The sequence below is a fragment of the Scatophagus argus genome, chromosome 1 (assembly GCF_020382885.2).
Source record: "Scatophagus argus isolate fScaArg1 chromosome 1, fScaArg1.pri, whole genome shotgun sequence".
In the NCBI taxonomy this organism is placed as follows: Eukaryota; Metazoa; Chordata; class Actinopteri; family Scatophagidae; genus Scatophagus; species Scatophagus argus.
Window position 1 is genome coordinate 13,029,201 of NC_058493.1, and position 21,911 is coordinate 13,051,111.

Here is a 21,911-nt window from a genome sequence, read left to right on the forward strand (position 1 = left end):
CAGATCACAATGGGCTAATATTTCAGCTTAGAGACTCGCATCTTCACTTTTTAACCTTTGATGATGATAACTCTTATGGAGTAAATGATTCAACAAACTTGATGGTAGAAATTGCTGATCTAGCCATAAAGTATTTTTGATTTATCATTAACTGAAGTGCCTTTCACTGCTCTGTAATTTCCCAGTTATGGGACTAATAAAGGATTATCTTATCTTATTTCATCGTCTTGGTTTATGGGAAAGTATTAGCAGCGTTATCTTATATTTCATCGTGAGTACCTTCTAGCCGCAGTGATACTATTTCATTGTCTTAGCTGCAAAGTCATTCACACACACACACACACACACACACACACCAATCTCTGGTCCGTTTCAACAGGGACCTCCCTCTCTGTTCAATCTGCAGTCAGGGATTGGTTCGTAGTGACGGGCTTGACCCTCCTCTGTTGCGGAAAGCACTGTTCACCATCATGTGTATGTTTTCATTCACATCTTCATGTATTTCATTCATATGAACAGTGTATTATACTGAGGTGTGGCTGTGGTGAGTACCAGTCAGTGCCCGTCTTGCATTACTGTCTTCCTGCTGATGTGTTTGTATTATGCCAACACTCTGCTCCCCACACCCACTCTCTCTCTCTCTCTCTCTCTCCTCTCCTCCTCTCTGTATTTATTCCCCCACAAGCCTCCTCCCTCTCCATGTCCTCTCTTTGCTGTTACCCCCAAACCCCTCCCCCTCTCTCAGGCTTCCTGCTCTCTTGTAATTGGGTGCTGTGTGGGGTGATGGTTGTGGTTTCTGTCGGTGATGTCTCCAGAGCGTGTACCGGCTTACAGCTTCAGAACTACAGAAGCTTCCACCGAGTCATTTCCTCAGACCCTGCATACTGGACCAGAGCATAGACTTATCCTTTTCTGGACCAGACTACTGAGTGTTTACAAGCTGCAGAAATAAGGATCAACTCTCTTCTTTCTACTGCCTGAGGTGAGATACAATATTCACATGATAACATGGTGGGAGGATAATGTTAAACAAACCTTTGGCACAGCCCCTTCAGAAATACCAATTACTGCGCAGGTTCTGATGATACTTTAATTATTGTGTTCTACTTTGTAGAATGTACTTCTCACCTCTCCTTGCATGTTGTTTCCTGATAATGAAAATGGCATAGGACCACTTCCAGCACTGCTGCAGAATGAAATACTGACTACTACGATGAAACAGCATCACACTGATATTGGTGGGAAGAGGTTTAACTGATGACTATTGACTGGTTGCTCTTCCTGTCTGTCACATGGAAGGGCGTGCTCCTACATGGCCATATGGCAACAAGCCAAGTGATGTATAGTAGTGATTTGTTAAGGTGTGGTTCAGAGACAACTGAGAAAGAGCCCTGTGTCATGCAGGGCTGTGCAGAGACCTCTGGAGAGGCAGTTGCTCCATGTTAAAAAGGAGCACATGGAACAAGATTTGAAAAAAACAAACAACAAAACATATACACCAATCTACTTTACAGCAATCTACCAATCAAATTTGAATGATAGTAAACCATATTCAAGCAGAGTGTAACGTGAAATCTTACAACAGAAATCATACGGTATCATCGTCCACCAATCAAGGAAATGCTAAAGGCTGTCCTCCAAACTAGCAAAACAACCAGAGAACTATTTCCTACAAAATATTTACCTGAAGTGTTGCTCACGGGACCATGGCTAAACTTGTGTTGCACATCTGATGCACTCTATGAAGGGATGAAGGGGACGCAGGTATTTGATCAGAAAAGGACATAAACAGAGCATAAGGCATGGTGGGCCACTCTCTCTCTCTCTCTCTCTCACACACACACACACACACACAAACACACACACGCACAAAGAGATGATCTCTCAACCACTGACTCACACAGATTGATAACTGATCTCCAGATGCTATGGGGAAGTCATCGCACACAATTCAAAGGCACTCCCAGAAACACAATTATTTATTTACAGTACCATAATTACATAAATGAGGCAGAAAACAGATTATATATTTAAATTGCAATTAAAGTACGGCTATAAGTTAGTTAAGGAAAGGTGAAACTACATGAAACCAAATTAGCTGCCAGCTAACATTAAAAAGTAACATCATACACTCCTTGAAACGGTGGCCAGTAATACAGTTCACCCATAACAAAAGAGAGAAACTAAGATATACATAAATACAAATACTTATGCATATTGTAGTTGCTATTGTAGCATGGCATTACAGATAGACAAGTAGGCATAACATGCATGAACAGGCAAAAGCACAGACAAACAAACCTGCAGGAAATCAGAATGAAGAGGCTTACACATTTTTTGCCAGTCTGTCTTGTAACACCATTAGGTCAACATGTCAGAAAATCAGGGGATATAAAGGCATACAAACAGAGAAATCACACGCAGTCATGTCAACAGAGGAAGAGACAGAGGAAAGAAATGGAGACCAACATAAATGCAGGAGCGGCCTGAATTCTGTTTTGAGTGGACTGGGAAACAGCCATTCAGAGAATAAACACAGTATACAATCTGCTAAGGATTGTGCGGATCTGCAGGAAACCAGTCATATGATCCCTGGTCAGCCACGAGCTATTAGAGAGAGCGAGAGAGAGGAGTATGGCAAACAGAGGAAGAGAAGCAGAACAAGAGAAGTGTCCTTGTGATGCAGTTCACTGTAGCCTTGTCCTCCGCCTCCTGCACCTACAGTTCCTCTCATGTGTGTTATTCTTCAGTTGTGGTCGGGGGCTTTTGCATCCGTGCTACATTGAGGTGGAGGCCCACTGGATGCATTCCTCATAAACTGCACCTCAAGAAGGAGGTAAGAACCTATTCGGTAAAATTAAATGTAGATTTTGGTGCAGACTGTACTATTTTCACATTAAATTGATATGTTTTAGGGTTTAGTAGAATGTCTGAGGAAAGAACCTGTTGGTGTGTATTATTTATGTCAGTGCAAGGACTCATCCTGCATCGTGAATCAGTCACAAGGAATGGTGTAATGGTCTGTTACAGTGGCTATAGACAGGTATTATGTTTAAGCCTATTAAACAAGTTCATCCTTTAAGATGTTATGTTTTGTGTGCAAAAGACAAGAGCAAATTTGCTTTTACAGCCATGCCTAATCTCCCTGATTCTAAGATCTTATTAGGTCTGTCCCACCTGTTTGTTTTGTCCCAGGCTGTCCTGTTCAGCCCAACAGAAGCCCAGCACACCCTGAGACAGTGACCAAACCTGACCAAGCTGGAACACACCATATGAGAAAAGGCCAAACCAGTACACGCCACCTCAGGAGGAAGAGCCAGCTGGTTCCAGTGAATCAGAAAATCTGAGGAACCAGAGACCAAGACTAAGGGATCTGTTTGATTTTTCCTCTTTGCAACAAAGCAGTGGGCAGAGGAGGGTCCTGCTTACCATGTACTCACCTCAGAGCCTCCACCGCTGGGGTATCACTCATAGTGAGAGTATGGAGCGGTTAGCCTACAGCCAAGGTAGGTTGGCAAGTCCATCCGTCCATTTTCTTCTTCTTTTCTGTCACATATTCATCAATGTAAATATTTGATGGTTTTCTTAGTCCTCTATAATATTAAATATCTTTGGATATGTCAGACAAAACAAGCATTTAAAGACGTCTCCTCGGCTTCTGGAAAATGATATCGGACATTTTTCACAATTTTATGACAATTTATACTAAAATAATAGGGCTAATGATGAAGAAAATAATCAGAAGATTACTTACTCTCCAAATCTATGTCTGTTTCTTCCTCCTACTTTACCGGAGCCTGTGTGGGTGTTTATTGTTTCCACTGTTATGCTTCTAAATTCTACCAAATTCTCTTTTGCATTGCTATTAAAGGAATTTCCTCTGTGGGTACAACATATTACATTCAAAATAACGGCTAGAACAGTGGAAATTTTAGGAGTTTATGAGTCAAAAATTCACCAACAGAACCCCACCCACCTATTTATTCACTAAACTGCATGTATCTGTAAATGTTATTGCCAAGAAAGCTCCTGCCCAAAAAAATGTAAAGATATTCAAAGATAGTTAAAAAAGTCTAAGTGTCTAAGTGTGTAAGTGCTTATCACACAATTTAAACCCTCAAAACTACCAAAGACCTTTTACTTAAATAAAAGAAACAATACCGCACAGTTTATCAAAAAGGCTACTTCAGTAAAATTACACAAATATTATTAGGGGAGTTTAGGCTTGGCTAATTAAAGTATCACAACTAAAAGCACTCAGAGCAGAAAATGCACCTTCTTACTGTTACACAATTATGTTATTGTATTATTATTTCTGATGTATTAATGCTAATGTTAACGTTTTCACATAGTGTTGGTTAGTTTGACAACAATACGATAGCCTACATGTAAGCCTTTTCTATGTTTTGTATGTGAAGTCCTAATTTTGTCACTGGTAACTGTCAAAACACTGTAGTGGAGTAGTACAATATTTCCCTCTAAATTGAGAGAAAAGGCATTAAATGGAAGCAATCGAGTAAATTACCACTACCTCAAATTTGTACATTATTTGAGTATATAGTTACCCTCCGGCCGAGACTATTTAGCAGTAAAGAGTAAGTTTTTTAGTCACATGGCTGTCTACATTCACAAACAGTAGTCGTGCAGTTCTCATTTCCAGCAGCAGGGGGCGGTACATTCCCAACGAAGCAGCCACCAAAATATTACGTATGCTGCCTTTTGTGTGTCTTGTGAGGCTTTTGACACCGCCCCTCCTGAGGGTGCAGTGGGACTGTCAGGAGCCAGCTATCGGTTTGGTCTGCGGGGTGTAAACAAATGTGTACAACCCCGCTATGTACGGAAAAGATTTCTGTAGGAGCAGCCGTCCGCGCCACCGTTGCTAACGTCCACCATGTAGAGCGATGATTGCGTTTAACAGTACGGAAACGATACGACGATTGATTCCTGATTCTAGTTAGACCCGTCAGCGCTTTGGCCGGTGGCATCACGGGTATTTTTCATGCTGTGATTATGATAATGGTCGCCGGGTGAATTGTACATCAAGCTAACGCTCGCTAACGGTTAGCAGTCCGTATGACTGGTATCGCACAGACCAGCACGAGTTAGCTAAAACGCTACCCATTTCGGAGATACACGAACATGGCATCGCCCGCAGAGCACGACCTGGCTCTGTCTGAAGCGGACACCAGCAAGGAGAAAGCTCAGGTGTTTGGAATTTTGAGACTGCAGGAGGAGAAATCTGGTGCTGGGGATAAAGCTAACAACAGCAGCACAGTGAGAGGAGGTAGTAGTGGTGGTGGTGGTGGAGGAGACGGGCGATGGCAGGCTCCTATCTTCGCTTTGGCCAGGAAAGCATCCGAGACCATTTCAGGGAGCATTCATGTCCTGCCCAAAGTGTCGGACCACAGGGCGTCTTTGCCCGGGGACTGGGCTGTCCAAGGTAGAGTATTATCAAGAGGATTGAGGTTTTTGATCAAAGTCGAGGTTTGTGAATAACATCATCAACTGATTGTTTCAGTGACTCGTGGGGAAACGTGACCTAACCCCGTGCTTATCAGTGTCTTTACACAAATGTTCAGGAAGAATCGATCATTAAGTCTGTAGCTAATTGAAGCACTGTTGATGACTTCAGCTGGTGTGTGTAGATGTGCATCACCTCCCCTCTCTTCCACATCTAGCATTACCTCACCACCGACTGTGTGTGGCCAAATGATTTTTCATACATCCATGTTGCTCTCATGTTTTGGTGGTACATCCTGTTCTGTAAGTGCTAGCAGTAATGTTGTAGCTGTGCTGCTGTTGTTTTGTACCATCACACATTTTAACTGACTGAAGCATCACATGCTGCACAGATGGATTTTTATCGATATTCGATATGCCAGTGTTTTCTAACTCAGTTTGACTGACAACAGATGCCGAAACTGATATGCCCACAAATCCTTTTCCTGTTAATTGCAAAAAACATCAAATCTCTCTTGTAGTGGAGTTAACATATTATAATGCCTACTCTTATCGTGATGGCCCACTGTCAGATGATGACATACGATGCTTTTCAAAATGTGCATGTTCAATGTGCAAGATAAGTAAACTACTTAGCTGATTAAAGCAGCATTTTATCAGCAGAAACTTTGCGCTGATGCCCTCACTGTAATTTTAAAGATTTTATCGTCCCAACATCAGTGGTGTGCTGATATCTTTGTGCATCCCTAATGCAAATGGAAATAGTTCTCCGTCTGTGCTCTTCCTTGGGGCTCAACGCTGTGTGTTGTACCTTGTGTTTTGGTATAGTCTGTATATGTGTGCTCTCTTGGTAATATTACAGTCCTTAACTTATTTTTTTTCATGGTTCATAAATCTTTTGACTATTTTCTTGATTAATCAGTAATCTTGTTGTGTATAAAATGTTGGAGAATTTTAAGTTTTAAGTGTCTTTGTTCACATTTAAGAATGTGGAATGAGTGCCTTTTTGGTATTTTTGCTTGAAAAGTGAATTTCATTCTTCAGTCATCACAACAGTGGCTGGTTAACTTTCAACATCTTCTATTGTTTTTCTCTGTCGGTGTGCCCATCAGCCAGCATCCATCACAAGCTTGAAATTATGTAAAATCAGAATAATAAATGGCTGATAGTTGTTTCAGGCATCCAGTATGATGGGGTCTCCTAAGAGTTGACAGTCTGTGTTGTTTCATTCTTATAGCAAGAACACAAGAAATTAATTTAGAAAAACAACCTTTCAGGAAAATTTTAAAAAATCCCTGAAACTATACTGTAGAAGAAGTCACACGGAGACACAGGCAGTCAAAGGGTTACTGTTTTTTCCTTAGGATCCTCAGGGCTCGCTGCCCAAGGGCATCTGACATGCATGCTGCTCCTAAGAAATCATCTGTTGACTTGTCAGTGTCTCCATAACAGCTGGGGACAATTAAAGCTCTTTCATATTGTCCTTGCCAAACAATTTCACACAAAGCTGATTAAACTTATCACCATCAGAACAATCTCTGTTTTTAAATCTGGATTCTCTGACTTCTTTCCTGCGCTGTTGTACTGGGTAGTGATGTGTTTCACGTCAGTCAGTAGAGACTGGTTTACCAGAGTTGAAGTGTGGAGCAACCATTTCAGCGGAATAGGCTACAGCAACTAGGACTGTGGTGGGGTCTGTGGCACCATAAGCACGCTGACAGTGTTTGTGTTGTTACTGTCATTGTTAGATAGGATGGGAGAGTTCGATGTTCTACAGGCATGTTTAAGATAACAATTAGACATTATGAAGTCAAGTGTTTCTATGCGACTTTTGTCCTGCAGCCCTGCGAGACCCCATGGCCATGGAGCGAGCCAACTTGCTGAACATGGCCAAGCTGAGTATCAAAGGGCTGATCGAGTCAGCTCTGAGCTTTGGGCGAACATTGGACTCAGACTACCCACCCCTCCAGCAGTTCTTTGTTGTCATGGAGCACTGCCTCAAACATGGCCTCAGAGGTAAAAGGGAAAGAAATGCTTTAACTTGTCTTGTGTGGGTGATGCACGAGTGTGGCGGTGTCCCATCTTGCTAAAATTAGATGTCTAAGCTCTCTCTTCTCTCTCCAGTGAAGAAGTCCTTTCTAGGCTTTAACAAGTCCCTATGGGGTCCTCTGGAGCTGGTGGAGAAGCTGTGTCCTGAAGCAGCAGAGATCTCAGCCTCTGTACGAGACCTGCCTGGTCTTAAGTAAGGAATACATTTGTGTACGCATACACCCACGCATGCTCACACACACTACCTAATCTGTCGTCATGCTGGAGGAACATGAGCCAGAACACAATCGCGCACCCTTACGTGCACCAGTAACATGAGACTGTGACCTGAGCCAGCGCAGGGAAATACTTGAGTGTGATTTACTTTCACTTCATCTTTTCTCTCACTGCTTCTCTCCTTCCTGTTTGTAACTGTTAGAGCCTATATGGACACTTTTCCCAAAGATGTGTCAAACAGGAAGAGGTAACAAAATGAGTAGTGATCGTACCAAATGGGGGTGGTAGAATCTCAACTTCAAAACCTACATAAATATTCATGTAGTCCTCTAGTGGCTGTAGTAAACAGGCATTTGCTCACTCTCATTTATGCACATAATTTCCATGTCATGCTTTACTTATTGCTATTCAGTTATCAGTCACTACATAGCAGAGCTTCTAGGCAGGGAATCAAGTGAGTCACATTCGTGTCTTTGCTGATGCAGCAAAATGGGGAACAGTTATGTTGTTTTACATGGAAAACCGTTTTCTTTGGTGGTGCTGAATCAGAGCAGCTGACATGTAGAAGAACAGCTTTTTTGCAACATCAAGTACGGACCCAAAGGTTAGATGCAGGACAGTAAAATGTGTTTTCTCTACAACCAGAGGCAAAATGGAACCTGGTTTGGTTCGTCAGAATTAAGTGTTGAAAAGAAGAAAACAGATAATTAGATGAGCTCATGTAACTGCAATGTACATTCAGGAACACCAAGTAGTACCTATTTAGACATAAACAATAAAGCAAAACAAAGGCCGGTGCAAAGATGGTCTTAGACTTTTAAAACCTCCTAAATATATAATCTCAGCTTCTGTGTCGTGTGTTTTCCAGAACTCCATTAGGCAGGGCCAGAGCTTGGTTGCGCCTGGCTCTCATGCAGAAACGGCTGGCCGACTACCTACGACTCCTCATCACCAGAAAAGACCTGCTCAGGTATGCACGCATATGTAAACACAAAGGACATGTATGGTAATATTGTAATGTATAACATTTGACTTGTTTGGAAAAACATACCTTTGATATTTACCTTTAGTTGAATATATGAAAAGTGAATCTTGGCCCTAAAGGTTGAGGCTGGTGATGTATATGGCATATTTGTCATATTGTCAACAGATCCTATGAAGGTGGTTATATTTCCAACAACAAAACATGTTGTAACCCTATTTATAATATTAGTCAATAAATAATTACGTAAAGTTCCTAGCCTTCTACTGAGGGTTGTGTATTCTGATCCAGCAGTTAATAGTGCTCTAAGAACCCTGAGAATAACTTGGTGTAAAAAAATGAGTAGTCTGCAGTTTAATAAAAAAAACAAAAAAGGAAATAAATAAGTTAAGACTGGAGCTTCCTTCAGTGTTTGACAATCTGTTGAATCTTCCTCCACAGTGATTTCTATGAGAATTCAGCACTGATGCTGGAGGAGGAGGGGGCAGTGATCGTGGGTTTGCTGGTGGGCCTGAATGTCATCGATGCTAACCTGTGTGTCAAAGGCGAGGACCTGGACTCTCAGGTAACCGCTGCTCTGCGACAGTGTTTAGACTGACTGTCTAAGGAAACGCCACAATTACACACGACATAAAACTGTAGTGTTAATGTGGGTGTGTTTCTATCTCCACTTCCAGTGCCTACTAGTTTGTTGACATGAACCAGTTTTTCCACAGTGACTCTGTCTAGTTTGGGGAAGCAGTCATGAATTCTGTTTCCTTATCTTTGCGTCAGGCCAATGGTGAGCAGACACTGCGATGTAGTGTTTATGCTCCGTGGGTGGAGACTTTACAAACACGTTTTCTCACTAGTGCAAATATCCTGTAGAGACTGTGTTCGCACCTGACTGTGACTAGGATCATTTAAGTGTAATGGTCATTTTAATGTAATTAAGCTCATGCTTAAAGGTCTCTTTAGATTCCATGGTGGACTGTAGTAGTTTGTATGCATGTGTGTGGTTAACAAACACATACATTTATTAGTAAATGCACATGCACACAGCATTGGATGTCATTTGTTTACATTCACTTTTACGATAAGCATTTTTTTTGTTTTGTGTGAGTTTAACCTTGCAGGTGTAACCGAGCAACTACATGATTATTATACACTAATTATTGCAGATGTTCTGGTGGTTTTTTCGACTACTGAAAGCATGACTCATTTCATCCAATTAATGGTTGTACAATCATTGCCTTTCAGGAGTAATGATTATACAACCACGACCGATTTCCCCTTGAGTGATTTAAGCCTAGCTTTGTCTTTTTCTTTTGAGGTCGGAGTGATTGACTTCTCCATGTACTTGAAGAATGACATTGATGATTACAGGAGTGAAGAGAGGTATGGTCCTTTTATTGTCTCTTCACTTTCTCTGATACACTTAGACATGCTAAATCTAATGCAGAGCTTTGTTTTATGTCCATTAACACGGCAACAGGAATACCCAGATAGCATCCATCTTGGACCAGAAAAACTACGTTGAGGAACTGAACCGGCAACTCAAGTAAGACATTTGGTTTTTATTAGCAGACCTGACTGTAGGGATTTCCCTGATAGAGTCAGGCTGTCATTCTGCTTTATTTCTACTTGACATTTTGCTTTTCATCTGTCGACTCTCTCTGATGCTTGAGTGGTATCTTCATGCCTCGAGTCAAAGGCAAAAGACTGAAACACTGGTCGCACGTTAAAATATGTCAAGTGTTTGTCGGTTTGGACTTGAACTAGTGTGGTTGTTCAGCTGTGTCCCCATCTGTCCCCACAGACAGTCTCATTAAAGCACACACTGTCACTGTCACATTCCCTCTTTTGACTTTTGTTTTTCTTCACAAACCTGATACCTCATGTAAATGAATCTGCACTGATCAACTGCCTTGAATGGGATTATACGTTTAGTGAATTTTTTTTCAGTTTTGTATCTGTTATACAGCTAAAAATCCAAACATGTCGGATGTGTGTCATGACATTAAATTACTTTGTCACTTGTTATCCTCGATAAGCTATATGAGCTGTCATCTGAACATAAGCTAAGCCAACCGTGGCACCACTGCATAGGTGCTGTGGCTATTAACAGTGAGATTCCAGTCTGTCAGCTCAGCCCCTCTAAACCTGTGAGTGTTGTTAAACATGTTAACAGATCTTGGTCACAGTTGTTCTCCGTCGAGCACCTTGTAACCAGAAGAAGAAAAACTGTTTGTCAAAGTACACATTTTATCGCCACAGCTGTTAAGGAAGTTGATTATAATTTCTGTGTTTGTGCGTCTAGCTCCACAGTTCATGGTCTTCAGGGCAGAGTGGACTCTCTAGAGAAATCCAACTCTAAACTCATAGAGGAGGTGAGACCCACACTCAAAATATCTGTATCTTCATATGAAAGTCTTGCCAAATATGTTTACATAAAGTCATTGTGTCAGTGTAAGCATTACTGTCAAATTGTTCGTAGTGATCGACTAAATTATATGTGGTTGTATGTGCAGTTAGCCATTGCCAAGAACAACATCATAAAACTCCAGGAAGAAAACCAGCAGCTGAGAAATGAAAACAGCCTTATTCTGCTGAAGGCACAACAACATTTAGAGGTACACAGTCCACACACCAAAAACACAAAGAATCATTGATTGGTAAAAAATTTCCCTGCAGCGAAAACAGAACCCAGAACTACAGATCTATCCATTAATATTCCAACAAATTCACCAGCTCAGACTACAGACTGGTGAAAACTGAAGCACGGTATGGCTGACATGTCCTTCCTGTTTATGTCATTCATCTAGGTCACCCAAGGGGATGTGTCAGTGGAGAGAGATACATACAAACAGTCGCGTCAGGGTTTGGATGAAATGTACAATGAGGCTCGGAGGCAACTGAAGGAGGAGTGTCAGCTCAGACAGGTCAGATTACGACTGCTCGTGTGTGTGTAATATCTGTGTTGACCTATGTTGAACATACTTGTATGTGGTTTTATTTTTAGGATGTGGAGAATGAGTTGGTAGTCCAGGTGTCGATGAAACAGGAAATGGAGCTGGCCATGAAACTTCTTGAGAAAGACATTCATGAAAAGCAGGTCAGCTTACTTTTCCCCTCTGTCTTCCTTTTTGATTACTCAGCTGTTTATAAAGCAGAAATCAAATATATGATGATTCAGCAATGCACAGATAAATGCTGCATAAGCACTTATTTTACATTATTTATTTTTAATTAATTCACGTTACTTTGTAGGAATCTGTTTTCACCTTGATATTAGAGTTTGTAAATTCTTGTCAAAAAAGCCAAATTATATTAACTATGATTCTATTTATAAAATCAATAAAGGAGAAAACATCCAAGGCAGTGAATACTTTTTATAAGCCCTGTACATAGCAAGTAATGAATGCAAACACTGTATAAACTGATGAAAAAAGCCCAGTCAGTAATTTTACTGCGATATATCGAAATACAACCAGTTAAAATAAAGATGCTGAGAATGATGTGGTTGCTCTTTGGGCGTAATGTCATCACTCTGAGTGTGCACCCTCTGCAGGGCACAAACTAAAAATATAACACCACCCATCTCTTTGGAAGCCCTGCCAAAGTGTCAGGCCTTTTACCACCAACATGTGACTTCTGCTACATAAACACCACCAACTGACATTTGTAGCCAAGCTGTGAGATACAGCAGCTGCTATGGCAGCAACATCATCGCAGCTTTGAAAGGAGGCTGCTGTGATCATCACCAACAAGGTCAGGTGAATCAGCTGTCAGACTGGAGAGTAATGGGACCGTTGTTGCTGCCCAGGACTACATGGCCTGTGGCATGGCAATATTGGCAACATACATTTTGTCCTAAATATATTTCAACTTGCTTCAGCTCTTAGTCATATTCATGTGTATACAGTAAAGCACATTTCAAGCTAAGCTCCAAAACTGACCACCCCTGAAGTACCGGTAGTCCTGAATTAAATGTTGTAGAGACCTCCAGTGAATAAATGACTGGATGAATGGATACACAAAGTTTAACAAAGACCTTAAGTTAGTGAAACAGTGCAGTGAAACTACTCTGCGAAACTAGAAGCAGTCACATGTCAATATTGGTCTGTGTTTCTATCTCAACAGGACACACTAATCGGATTGAGACATCAGCTGGATGAAGTCAAAGCCATCAATGTAGAAATGTACCAGAAGATGCAGGTACAGACACACACATCCTGACCTGTGTCCTCTCTCATACGGTACATAAACTGTGGCTAGAACCGCCACTCATGACGGTCTGTAATTCTCATTGTCAGTCATCTGATGATGAGATGAAGAAGAAGAACAATATGATCAGTCGTCTGGAGGAGAAGACCAATCAGATCACTGCCACCATGAAGCAGCTGGAGCAAAGGTGAGGAGCAGTTCACACTAATCACAGCAGGAAAATCACTTTGCCCCATGTGTCTCCTCAGTACTTCCTCCAGTCTAAGCCAGGTTCACTGCAGTCAGTGAACTGCTTTCATTCTTTCGCTGAAAAAACTTAGGTGCTCTTTAGCAATGTGCGTTTGATGTGTGCATTGTACGTAAATTATTCCCAAAAAATGACTCGGTTTTATAAAAAAAAAAGAAAAAAAAAAGACCTCTTTCTTAAAAGTGCATATTAATTAAGAGTTGTGCGTGATTCAGTTTGAAGCTATACAGAGGAGAATTGGAGAAAGCATTGGGAAAAATGATTTGAGTCTTCGTCCCCATCACTATTTCAGGGTTTCTCCTGGGGAATGGTTAGGAAACGGCAATCCTTGTCTCCTCCCATGGCTAATTTCTCCTTTGTGTGTCCCATAAACACAAAATGTTGCACAATATAAAGGCTAAAGCCGAATTTGTCTCCTTTGTTACATGAACAACATTCTCATGAAATGGCAAATATATACACTAAAAAGTCTTTCTTTTTCTCTTTTACAAAAATTGCCAACATTTGAGATATAAAGCCATCAAATCCCAGACTGTATATGGAGTGCAATTATTTAAGCCACCGCATAATAATTTAATTAATTTCAAGCTGATATACGTCAGGATTTGCTGATGATTTCCTTGGGGAAACCCTGCATTCCTTAATGCGTCATGTCTGATAAGCTGTAGTGCTGACATTTTCATGCATGCTAATTTGTCTTGGTTAATACTGTGCCACTATCAGTGTATACTGCTCCATATCTGTATCAGTCATAATGAGACCTGCTGGTTCATTGATGCCTAACAATCCCTCGTCACCCCATAGTTTACCACTCAACACGGTCCATCCCTCCCCTCCCCTGTTCTGTTGGTTTAAATCTGTTCTGTCCTCTTTGTGATTGGTTGTGAATGTTTTTCTCTGTTCTAAAGGTTTTCATAGGCTGGCAGGACACAGACCCCGGTTACACTTGGTATTGTCAGTGGAGTATTGTGTTATTGTGCTGAACATTTAACAACTAATTAAGGCATAAAGCTTCCCCCTCACAATGTTGTCAGCGTGTTGTCTACTGCAGAGAGATCAAAACGGGGATAAACTATTGTAGGTGTATGCAGGTAAATGCAGGCTTTGCTGTCCAGGCGTGAGTCTCTCATGTTGCACACTTGACATAAAATTCTGTTCTTTTTTTTCTGCTCCAGTTGTATTCGTCTGACTGTCCACATTACCTTTCCCTGCCAGCCCCCCACATCTCCTCTCATTACTCATACACTTACTATGGAGGGACGTATATCCAGAGTCAAGAAATCTGATGACAGTGTGAACCTGGAAGCCTGAAATCAGATTTCTGTGTTTTAATGCGTTTTATTTACACTTACTGTTATGCTTGTGAAGTTAAAAGCCACTTAAAGTGTTCGGTGTAACCGGGGTTGCTTAAAATACTGATGTATTGACATCCTTTCTTCCTTCCTTCCCTCCTTCGTTCCTTCTTTCTTTCCTTCCTTCCTTCCTTCCTTCCTTCCTTCCTTCCCTCCCCTCTGTTTGTCTCTTTCATACCATCCAATCATCCGTCCATCCATCCACTTTGCTCCCTTGAAACTTTCATGTGTCATTTCCCCCCCCCGGTTTTATCCCTGCTCCTCTGTGCAGTGATAAGGATCTGCTCAGTCAGACCAGAACGCTTGCTATGTCATTTGTTAAGTGTGCCAGCACAGACACAGAGCACCAGTACAAGCTAGTCAAGGACATCTCGTTCTGAGGACAGATATGTGCATATGCAGACACATGCAGACACACAATTACTTATGACTGAAGTAGTAAATGGACTTACCTTAAAGGAACATTCCTGTTTTTGGGGGTGGGGGGGTTTACGGCCTGAGAGCAGCCACAGAATGGTGTGAAACTGGACTGCATGGTTTGGTGCTTTAGTTCCTGAAACACGATTATTATCATCAGCAGAGTGCTGGGATTCATGGAGAGCACTGCAAAATGTTTTGTGATCTTTAGTTCAGTCCTCAGACAACTGTGATGAGTTTGTGCTAAACAAAGATACATTTCCTCTGAATGTCCAGGTTTAGCTGGTCAGGGAACTGTCTGAATACTACATGCGTTATTCTTTCATAGGTACTAAAGAAACATTGTGAATTTATCGTACACTACTTTATCTATTCATTCACATGGTCAGCCATGTAGTCACACACAAAAACATACGTATGCTACTACTACTATTCCTCCTTTAGTAGTCAATTTATATGCAGTAACTGACATTAAGATAGTTGTCTGGGCTCTCAGATGTAATCTTAGGGTCTCTGGGTTAATGTTCACATTGAGTTAGACTGAATATAGTGAGCTTTACCATTCATATCGCAACTGCTGACTTGTTTATGTGGCAACGCTCAGAGCCACGGTAACAGAGTTTAATCACTGTCGCATTTAGGGACTGTATGAAAATTATTGCCATGGGGAGGGGAGACTAAAAATTCTGTCTCTTTTTTTTAAGCACTTCCTAATGTTATTAATATTGTCTTTGAACCTTTTTCTTGATGGAGAGACAAATTGACACACACTCTCCCCATAATATCTAGTAATATTTGGATTGTCCAAATTACTTGTACTTAATAAACATAAGTGTAAAAGAATGTAAGGTGTGTATTATGTGAACCATAATATGCTAATGGAACAATGAATTTCACATGAAAACCACATTGAAGAATAGAATTGGAAGTGGCTAAAGTAACAAAATGATGCATCTGACAGCCGTCGCTTTACATGACACTTTTTTTTGGACACATTTTAGTTCACAGTTTATTGCTTTCTGTGAAGTGAAAGGCGGACCTGCTTTGGGATAATCACAAATGTCGCTTTCTCTGGGGACGTAAAGTTCAATCAGTAATTTTCGTACGGTCCTTTGGTGGCATACATTTTGGCTCTGCAGAGATTGTCGATTACCTTGTGATTCCTTGCTTTCTTTTTACCTCATTGCAGCTGACCCTGTTCAGGTCTAAAGCCAGTGCACGAACATAAAATCTATCGTCTAACCTATACATAATGTTTCTGCAGCTGCTTGCATTTCATCTCAGTCAGTCAACAATGTCCACTACAGATGCTTAGTCAGATGGGAGTTTGCTTCTGCAGCCTCCTGCTTGTAATTGGTTGCCAGTTTGCTCTGCATGTGCTGCACCTCCTGAGCTGCTTCTGACTGCCTGTGATGACCTTCTTTGTGTCTGAAATTAGTCCCTTGTTCACCAGTGATTCACCACGTAGTTTACTCTGTAGTGAGCAGTCAATTGAGATTTTGCACACTTATGGATTGTGGTGACGTTACAAAATTCCATGATGAAAATGGTGGAGGGTAAACATAGTGCACTTAACAGTAAGTGGAATGATTTCTGACACAGCCCACCTTCTTCTTGCTCTTCATCCTCCTAAAGATTCACCTAAACTGAAAACAGTTGAGTCTTAGTAGATGTAAACAGCACTGTGGGACCAGCAGCTTTAGTTTAATTTGTGTGATTTGCTTCTGCGTAACAGACAGACCTGAGCCAAGTGTAAAGAATTGTAGTGACAGAGCTGTAAGCCTCTGGAGCTTCTGCAAAGGGAACGTGAATGTGTTGTGTCTCATCTTGGCATATTTATTGATTTTTTATTTATTTATTTTTTTTGTGATAGATAAGGAACTATTCGTTCTACCTATTCTAACTCTTTGTTCATAGTACTGTAACTCCTCTCAATTTGTAGAAGAATAATCACTCAGTATAGCTGTGAAAAACTCACAACTACTGTCTTTTACCACCGTGTTCAATAAAGTTAGATGTTTTAAAAGCATGTGGTTTGAGTTTTTGATTATGTTTGGATGCAGGCTGGGAAACGAGAGCATTTATGATGTGTTGTTAAGGATAAATTTAAGCTCCTAAGGTCAACAGTACCTATGAGTCAGGGTATTGTGGGATTATTCTCCTCTTTGTCCAAGTACCGGGGATCTAAAACTAAATTAACATCCTCATATCCTGAAAACAAGCTATGAAAGTTTCCTCCCTACAATACAGTACAATAATATTTATGAAAAACAATGAAATTAGCATGTTTTTCAATATCTAAAATCTAAATTAGCTCAGCAATCATCTTATTTCCTGCCCATTTGGTTGTTTTAAGGTGGTTTTCCCTCATCACCTCTTTTTGTTTCTTACCGTTCTGTTTTGGACCCCTTAAGTCAACTCTCACTCCACTCTTTTCAGTTTTACTCTTTGCTGGTGGATCAGTGTAGATCACATTGCCATCCTCAGCCTGACCTTCACCCCTGACCTTCTTTATTTATTCTCAGCCATCCCTCCTTCATGTTCCCACTCAGAAAACCTCAGTCCCCAACCTCCCTTCTTACCCATCATTCCTTCCTGTCTTCCCGTTCTTTTGTCCCTGCCCCTCCAACCCCCTGCCCAATTTTTTCTCTCCATGGTCCTGAGTTTGTCCCTGGTTATAATGGTGCAGATTACAGGAGGCAGAGAGGAACCGGACCTTCGCCGAGGAGGGAACCAGACGTTTCAAGCTGGACTTTGCCAACAAGGCTGACAGCCTGCAGCGTCAGATCGAGCACAAAGAAAGGCAACTGTAAGTGAAACCCTTCCAAACAAAACACGATATTCTTGTTATCGGTGTTGTTTGGACATGTTTGTGGTGCTCCCACAGCCAGCAGTTGGAGACGGACCTGAAGATAGAGAGGGAGTGGCGACAGACATTACAAAGTGATCTAGACAGAGAGAGAGACACAGTGGCTCAGCTCAGCACAGAGGCCCTGCAGATTAATGGACTAAAAAAGGTAAAAAGACAGAGAGCAAGAAATGTACCACATGTATGATTTTGCACAGAATGATTTATTACATGTATGTGTATGTAGCTTTGATTGTGGAACCCAGCATTTGCAGAATATGGTTTTGATTTTGAATTTGTGCCGATCTAATGCATGTCTTCCGTTTTGTGGGTTTTTCCAGGAGTTCCATCGTCTCCAGGATGAAAACATTCAGCTGAAGAACATCTGTGAAGACCAAGAACAAGCTCTGGAAGAACTAGGTTCCAAACTAAGCGAGTATGTATGCTATTGAAGAAACACCTTAAAATGCTTATTTTAATTTTACAAGGATTTATAGTTATAGGATGATAGGTTTTTTTGTATGTGTATTTTTTTAGGACGAAAAATAGTCCTTTAAAAAACATACAGAGTCAGCCAAAATAATGTACACACATCAGGAAAAAAGGATAATGCCATCTGTTGGGAAAACATCGTACAACAGTACACAGTGTTGTCGTAATTTGATCAAACTTCGAAATAGGTATCTATAGGTATAGGTATAATATTTATGTATGTTTTTCTTTTCCTGATGTGTGTACAAATTATTTTGGCTGACTCTGTATATTCTAGTAGGTTATTATATTAATTTCAGGCCAAACGATCTTAATTGCTCAGCTCATACCAGTGCTTCTGCACATTTCAGCTCATTTACGACAAACCATAACATATTTACATTATTGCAAAAAAGGAGAGTTTACAGCTTGGTGAGGAATGCAGACGAGCCTTTGAAAACAAGAAGAGAGCCTCTTTAAAACTGTTTTTTAGTAATTCGCTCAGAAAGAAAGATGGCTGAAAAAGGTTGACTTTTGCTTGACTTTATTATTGTTTGTGTCATCAGATCCAAAATGAAGATTGAAGACATCAAAGAAGCCAATAAAGCTCTTCAGGTACATTAATAATGAGTTGCAGAGATAAAAACTGCAACTAAAACATCTCTATAACTAAGATGGTAAGTTAGGTAAGATATTAGTGAAAGAGCCATAGTAGTCTGGCTCTGTATGAGCCCTGCATCTTTTCCAGGTCTCATCAACAACGATGATCTTATATTAGTGAAATGTATCGTGTTATTCTATAATGTCTATTATGTGAAGTTATGGTGAGACAGATTTATTGTGCTTCAGGGCGGTCAGGTTTGGCTGAAGGACAAGGAAGCCAGCCACTGCAAGCTGTGTGAGAAAGAGTTCTCAATTTCAAGACGAAAGGTCAGTCTTGACATGCTGAGAAATAAAAAGAGGACTGCGCAACTGCTAAACTGCACCCATAAACCCAACTCGGCAATATTTAGATAATAAAAATATTTAGATAAGGTCGTTCTAACTCTCTTTCTGCCTCTCTCTCCAGCATCACTGTAGGAACTGTGGGGAAATCTTCTGTAACAGCTGCTCTGACAATGAGCTCCCTCTGCCCGCCTCACCAAAACCGGTCAGGGTCTGTGACACCTGCCATGCCCTCCTCCTCCAGCGATGCTCCTCCAATCCGACGTGAAGGAACCCCACACTGCTGTCATGACTGCTTCAAACAATCTGAGCTCAGACTCGTTGATGCCCACCCTCCTGTCCTCCGTAAGACCCATCTCTCAACTCATCTCAACACACCGTTTGCTGCTAGAAGTGGACCACATGCATGAACATATAGTGCATTTGATATATCTTAATTTACTTAATTTAAAAATTCCCTAACAGATAAAATGAGGAATATCCACATCATTGTGACATGTTTTTGTTTTACATCACTACTTGCTGCCCTGCAGTATAAAACACCTAAAAAAAAAAATTCTCCTGTGATCGGACACAGAAGAGAAAGCAATCAGTCCACTATAATGTGGCCAAAATTTCTCACTTAGTGGAGTGAGAATCTTTGGTCTGCTTTAATATTTTGTGGGCAGTCAAATTATCTGTCTTAAACATACATCAGTTGTATGAATGAAGCCATTCATTTACAGTCAGTTTACAGTTATGCAAAGTGGGACTCTCTTTCGAGTTCCCTTGTGGTGAGTCCAAGTGTTGGGCTGACAAGGCTTAGACAGCCCTGCTGCTGTGTTGCCTGCTCACACTGACGCTGATCATTAGGGTCAGATTTTGTTTTTTTTTGAAGTTTAGAGGAAGTTAGGAGAGAGATGTTATGAAAAGAGGAAAAACTTCTGAAACTGAAAGTGAAACTGACGAGCACTGCTGCAGTTAAATGCAGATATTTTCATGAACCTCCATCTCATCTAGTATTGCATCATTATAATGTATTTATCAAGCCTCAAACTGTATACAGTGAGTGTTTAGCCAAACATATATAATTTATACATGCAGTATAGTGGCCTTGTTACTATTGTTTGTCACTCCATTTGAGGTGGAGTGAAATGCACACAAAGTCTAAAGCAGCATTTACACAGGCACTAAAGATCAGGTCAACCTGACAGGTTCAACTCAATTTTACGAGGTACTAAACTAAAAATATATAAACTGTATATTTCTGTTGGGTTGGCTGTGAGCACAATGTGCCCCGAAGTAAATCTGGTCTCACTTTTTATGTTGCTGTTTTAACTACTGTAATTTCACAGGAGCAACATGAAAATATTTTGCACCTGCCATCATTTGTTCCGACAGAGGAATTGGTACAGAATGAAAAAGGCCTGCTGGTCAGCTCTGTCCTCACAATATTTGATGTGCAATGAGACAAAGACTTTACTCCAAACTATTTCCAGGAACGTTCACTGACATTGCTGTGCTGTGACTAGACTAGTTCCTCGTGGGGCTGGGGCTTTCAAAGGAACCGAAAGTCTGTTGGTCACCATTTGTGCCTGTGTAAATGCAATGGATATTACCTACTTGTGCTTCTCTTGTTGCCAAAATGAGCCCTTTATTTCTACAGAGAGGATTTCTGTATAGAGAATCTGAATTGAAGTATTTCAACGTAGCAACACTAGCTGATACTAGCCAAGACAACAACCCCTGGGGTGATGGCACATTTCACTGTTGGAAACAATAATGCAGTGGATGCTGCTGAAAGCACCAAGGAGGGCAACAGATTCTGTCACCTGACTGATTTCACTCAGGGTCGGTCGGCCTAACTGCCTCTTTTGTTGATGAACCACTGATGGTTAGCTGGCAGCATGACCACGTCATGGACTGGTTAGAAGTTAAGATCAGACAGGTGTTACACACTTGCCAATTCCATATTGCCTAGTCACATTGAGAGTATTTATATCTGATTTTGTGCTACGTGCACAGTAGTTTTTACATTTAGAAGTCTGTGGAAGCTGTTGGAAGTTTCCCCTGCAGTTAACTGTAATCTGTGCAGATGGATAAATCATTGAAAGTCCACATTTCTTGCTGCTCCATTCCTGAGAGAGAAACTTAGAAACTTTTAACCATTTTTTTTGAAAATCAAGATTGAAATGTGTTTGTGTGGCAAACTAATGCTGATGACTGTAACAGACGCTGTCTTCAGTGATGGCTTATGATACGAGTTCCACTGCACATTCTGGTTTTGTACTTGTATACAAAGTTTACAACCTGTGACTTTTCAAGAACTGAAGTATTCATTCCCATGAAGAGACAAGAAAGGTCTGGGTGCAGTACAAGAAGTGTTTCTCTTTTGTCTCAGCTATTGAAAAACTTTTCAATTCATCATATCATTGTTAAGCACTATCAGCAAATGTGTCTGAACTGCACACAGGCCTGAAACATTTTTGTACAGTGTTGCTCTTGTAAATCTCCCAGCTTTCAATGGGACTTGTACAGTGTTGATACCACCGGATCTTGTACATACATAATGTTGATGATCACTGTGGCCCTTTAGCTTACCAAGTCCTGCCAGTTTAATATTAACTCTTTTGCCAACAATATGTTGCCTTTACTGTGTAGCAGTTTCTGATTAAAAGTTAAGACAGAATCCTTAATGTTCACTGTCTTTTTCTTTTTTTAAGATAGGTATTCAGTTAA

The 21,911-nt window shown here is 40.8% G+C and overlaps 1 protein-coding gene and 1 long non-coding RNA gene across 3 annotated transcripts; both read left to right on the forward strand.

Moving 5' to 3' along the window:
• Window positions 1-829: 829 nt before the first annotated feature.
• LOC124056745 lies at window positions 830-3,481 on the forward strand. The gene is made up of 3 exons (XR_006843008.1): window positions 830-982; window positions 2,751-2,836; window positions 3,196-3,481. It is a non-coding gene; the product is annotated as an uncharacterized LOC124056745 (long non-coding RNA).
• Window positions 3,482-4,652: 1,171 nt separating this feature from the next.
• On the forward strand, window positions 4,653-21,861 carry rufy2 (RUN and FYVE domain containing 2). 2 transcript variants are annotated; one of them, XM_046384449.1, is made up of 19 exons: window positions 4,658-5,440; window positions 7,303-7,476; window positions 7,585-7,702; window positions 8,594-8,695; window positions 9,149-9,272; window positions 10,020-10,084; window positions 10,182-10,247; window positions 11,007-11,076; window positions 11,218-11,319; window positions 11,512-11,628; window positions 11,709-11,801; window positions 12,830-12,904; window positions 13,003-13,100; window positions 17,619-17,738; window positions 17,817-17,946; window positions 18,119-18,213; window positions 18,815-18,863; window positions 19,098-19,178; window positions 19,318-21,861. In XM_046384449.1, exons 1-19 carry the CDS (start codon window positions 5,140-5,142, stop codon window positions 19,459-19,461), a joined length of 2,124 nt encoding a protein of 707 aa, XP_046240405.1. In that variant the 5' UTR covers window positions 4,658-5,139; the 3' UTR covers window positions 19,462-21,861. The 2 variants fall into 2 exon arrangements, with proteins under 2 accessions (XP_046240416.1, XP_046240405.1); XM_046384460.1 differs by lacking the exons at window positions 17,619-17,738; window positions 17,817-17,946; window positions 18,119-18,213; ... (1 more) ...; window positions 19,098-19,178; window positions 19,318-21,861 and adding an exon at window positions 14,784-16,955 and having other exon boundaries at window positions 4,653-5,440.
• The last annotated feature ends 50 nt before the right edge of the window (window positions 21,862-21,911 follow it).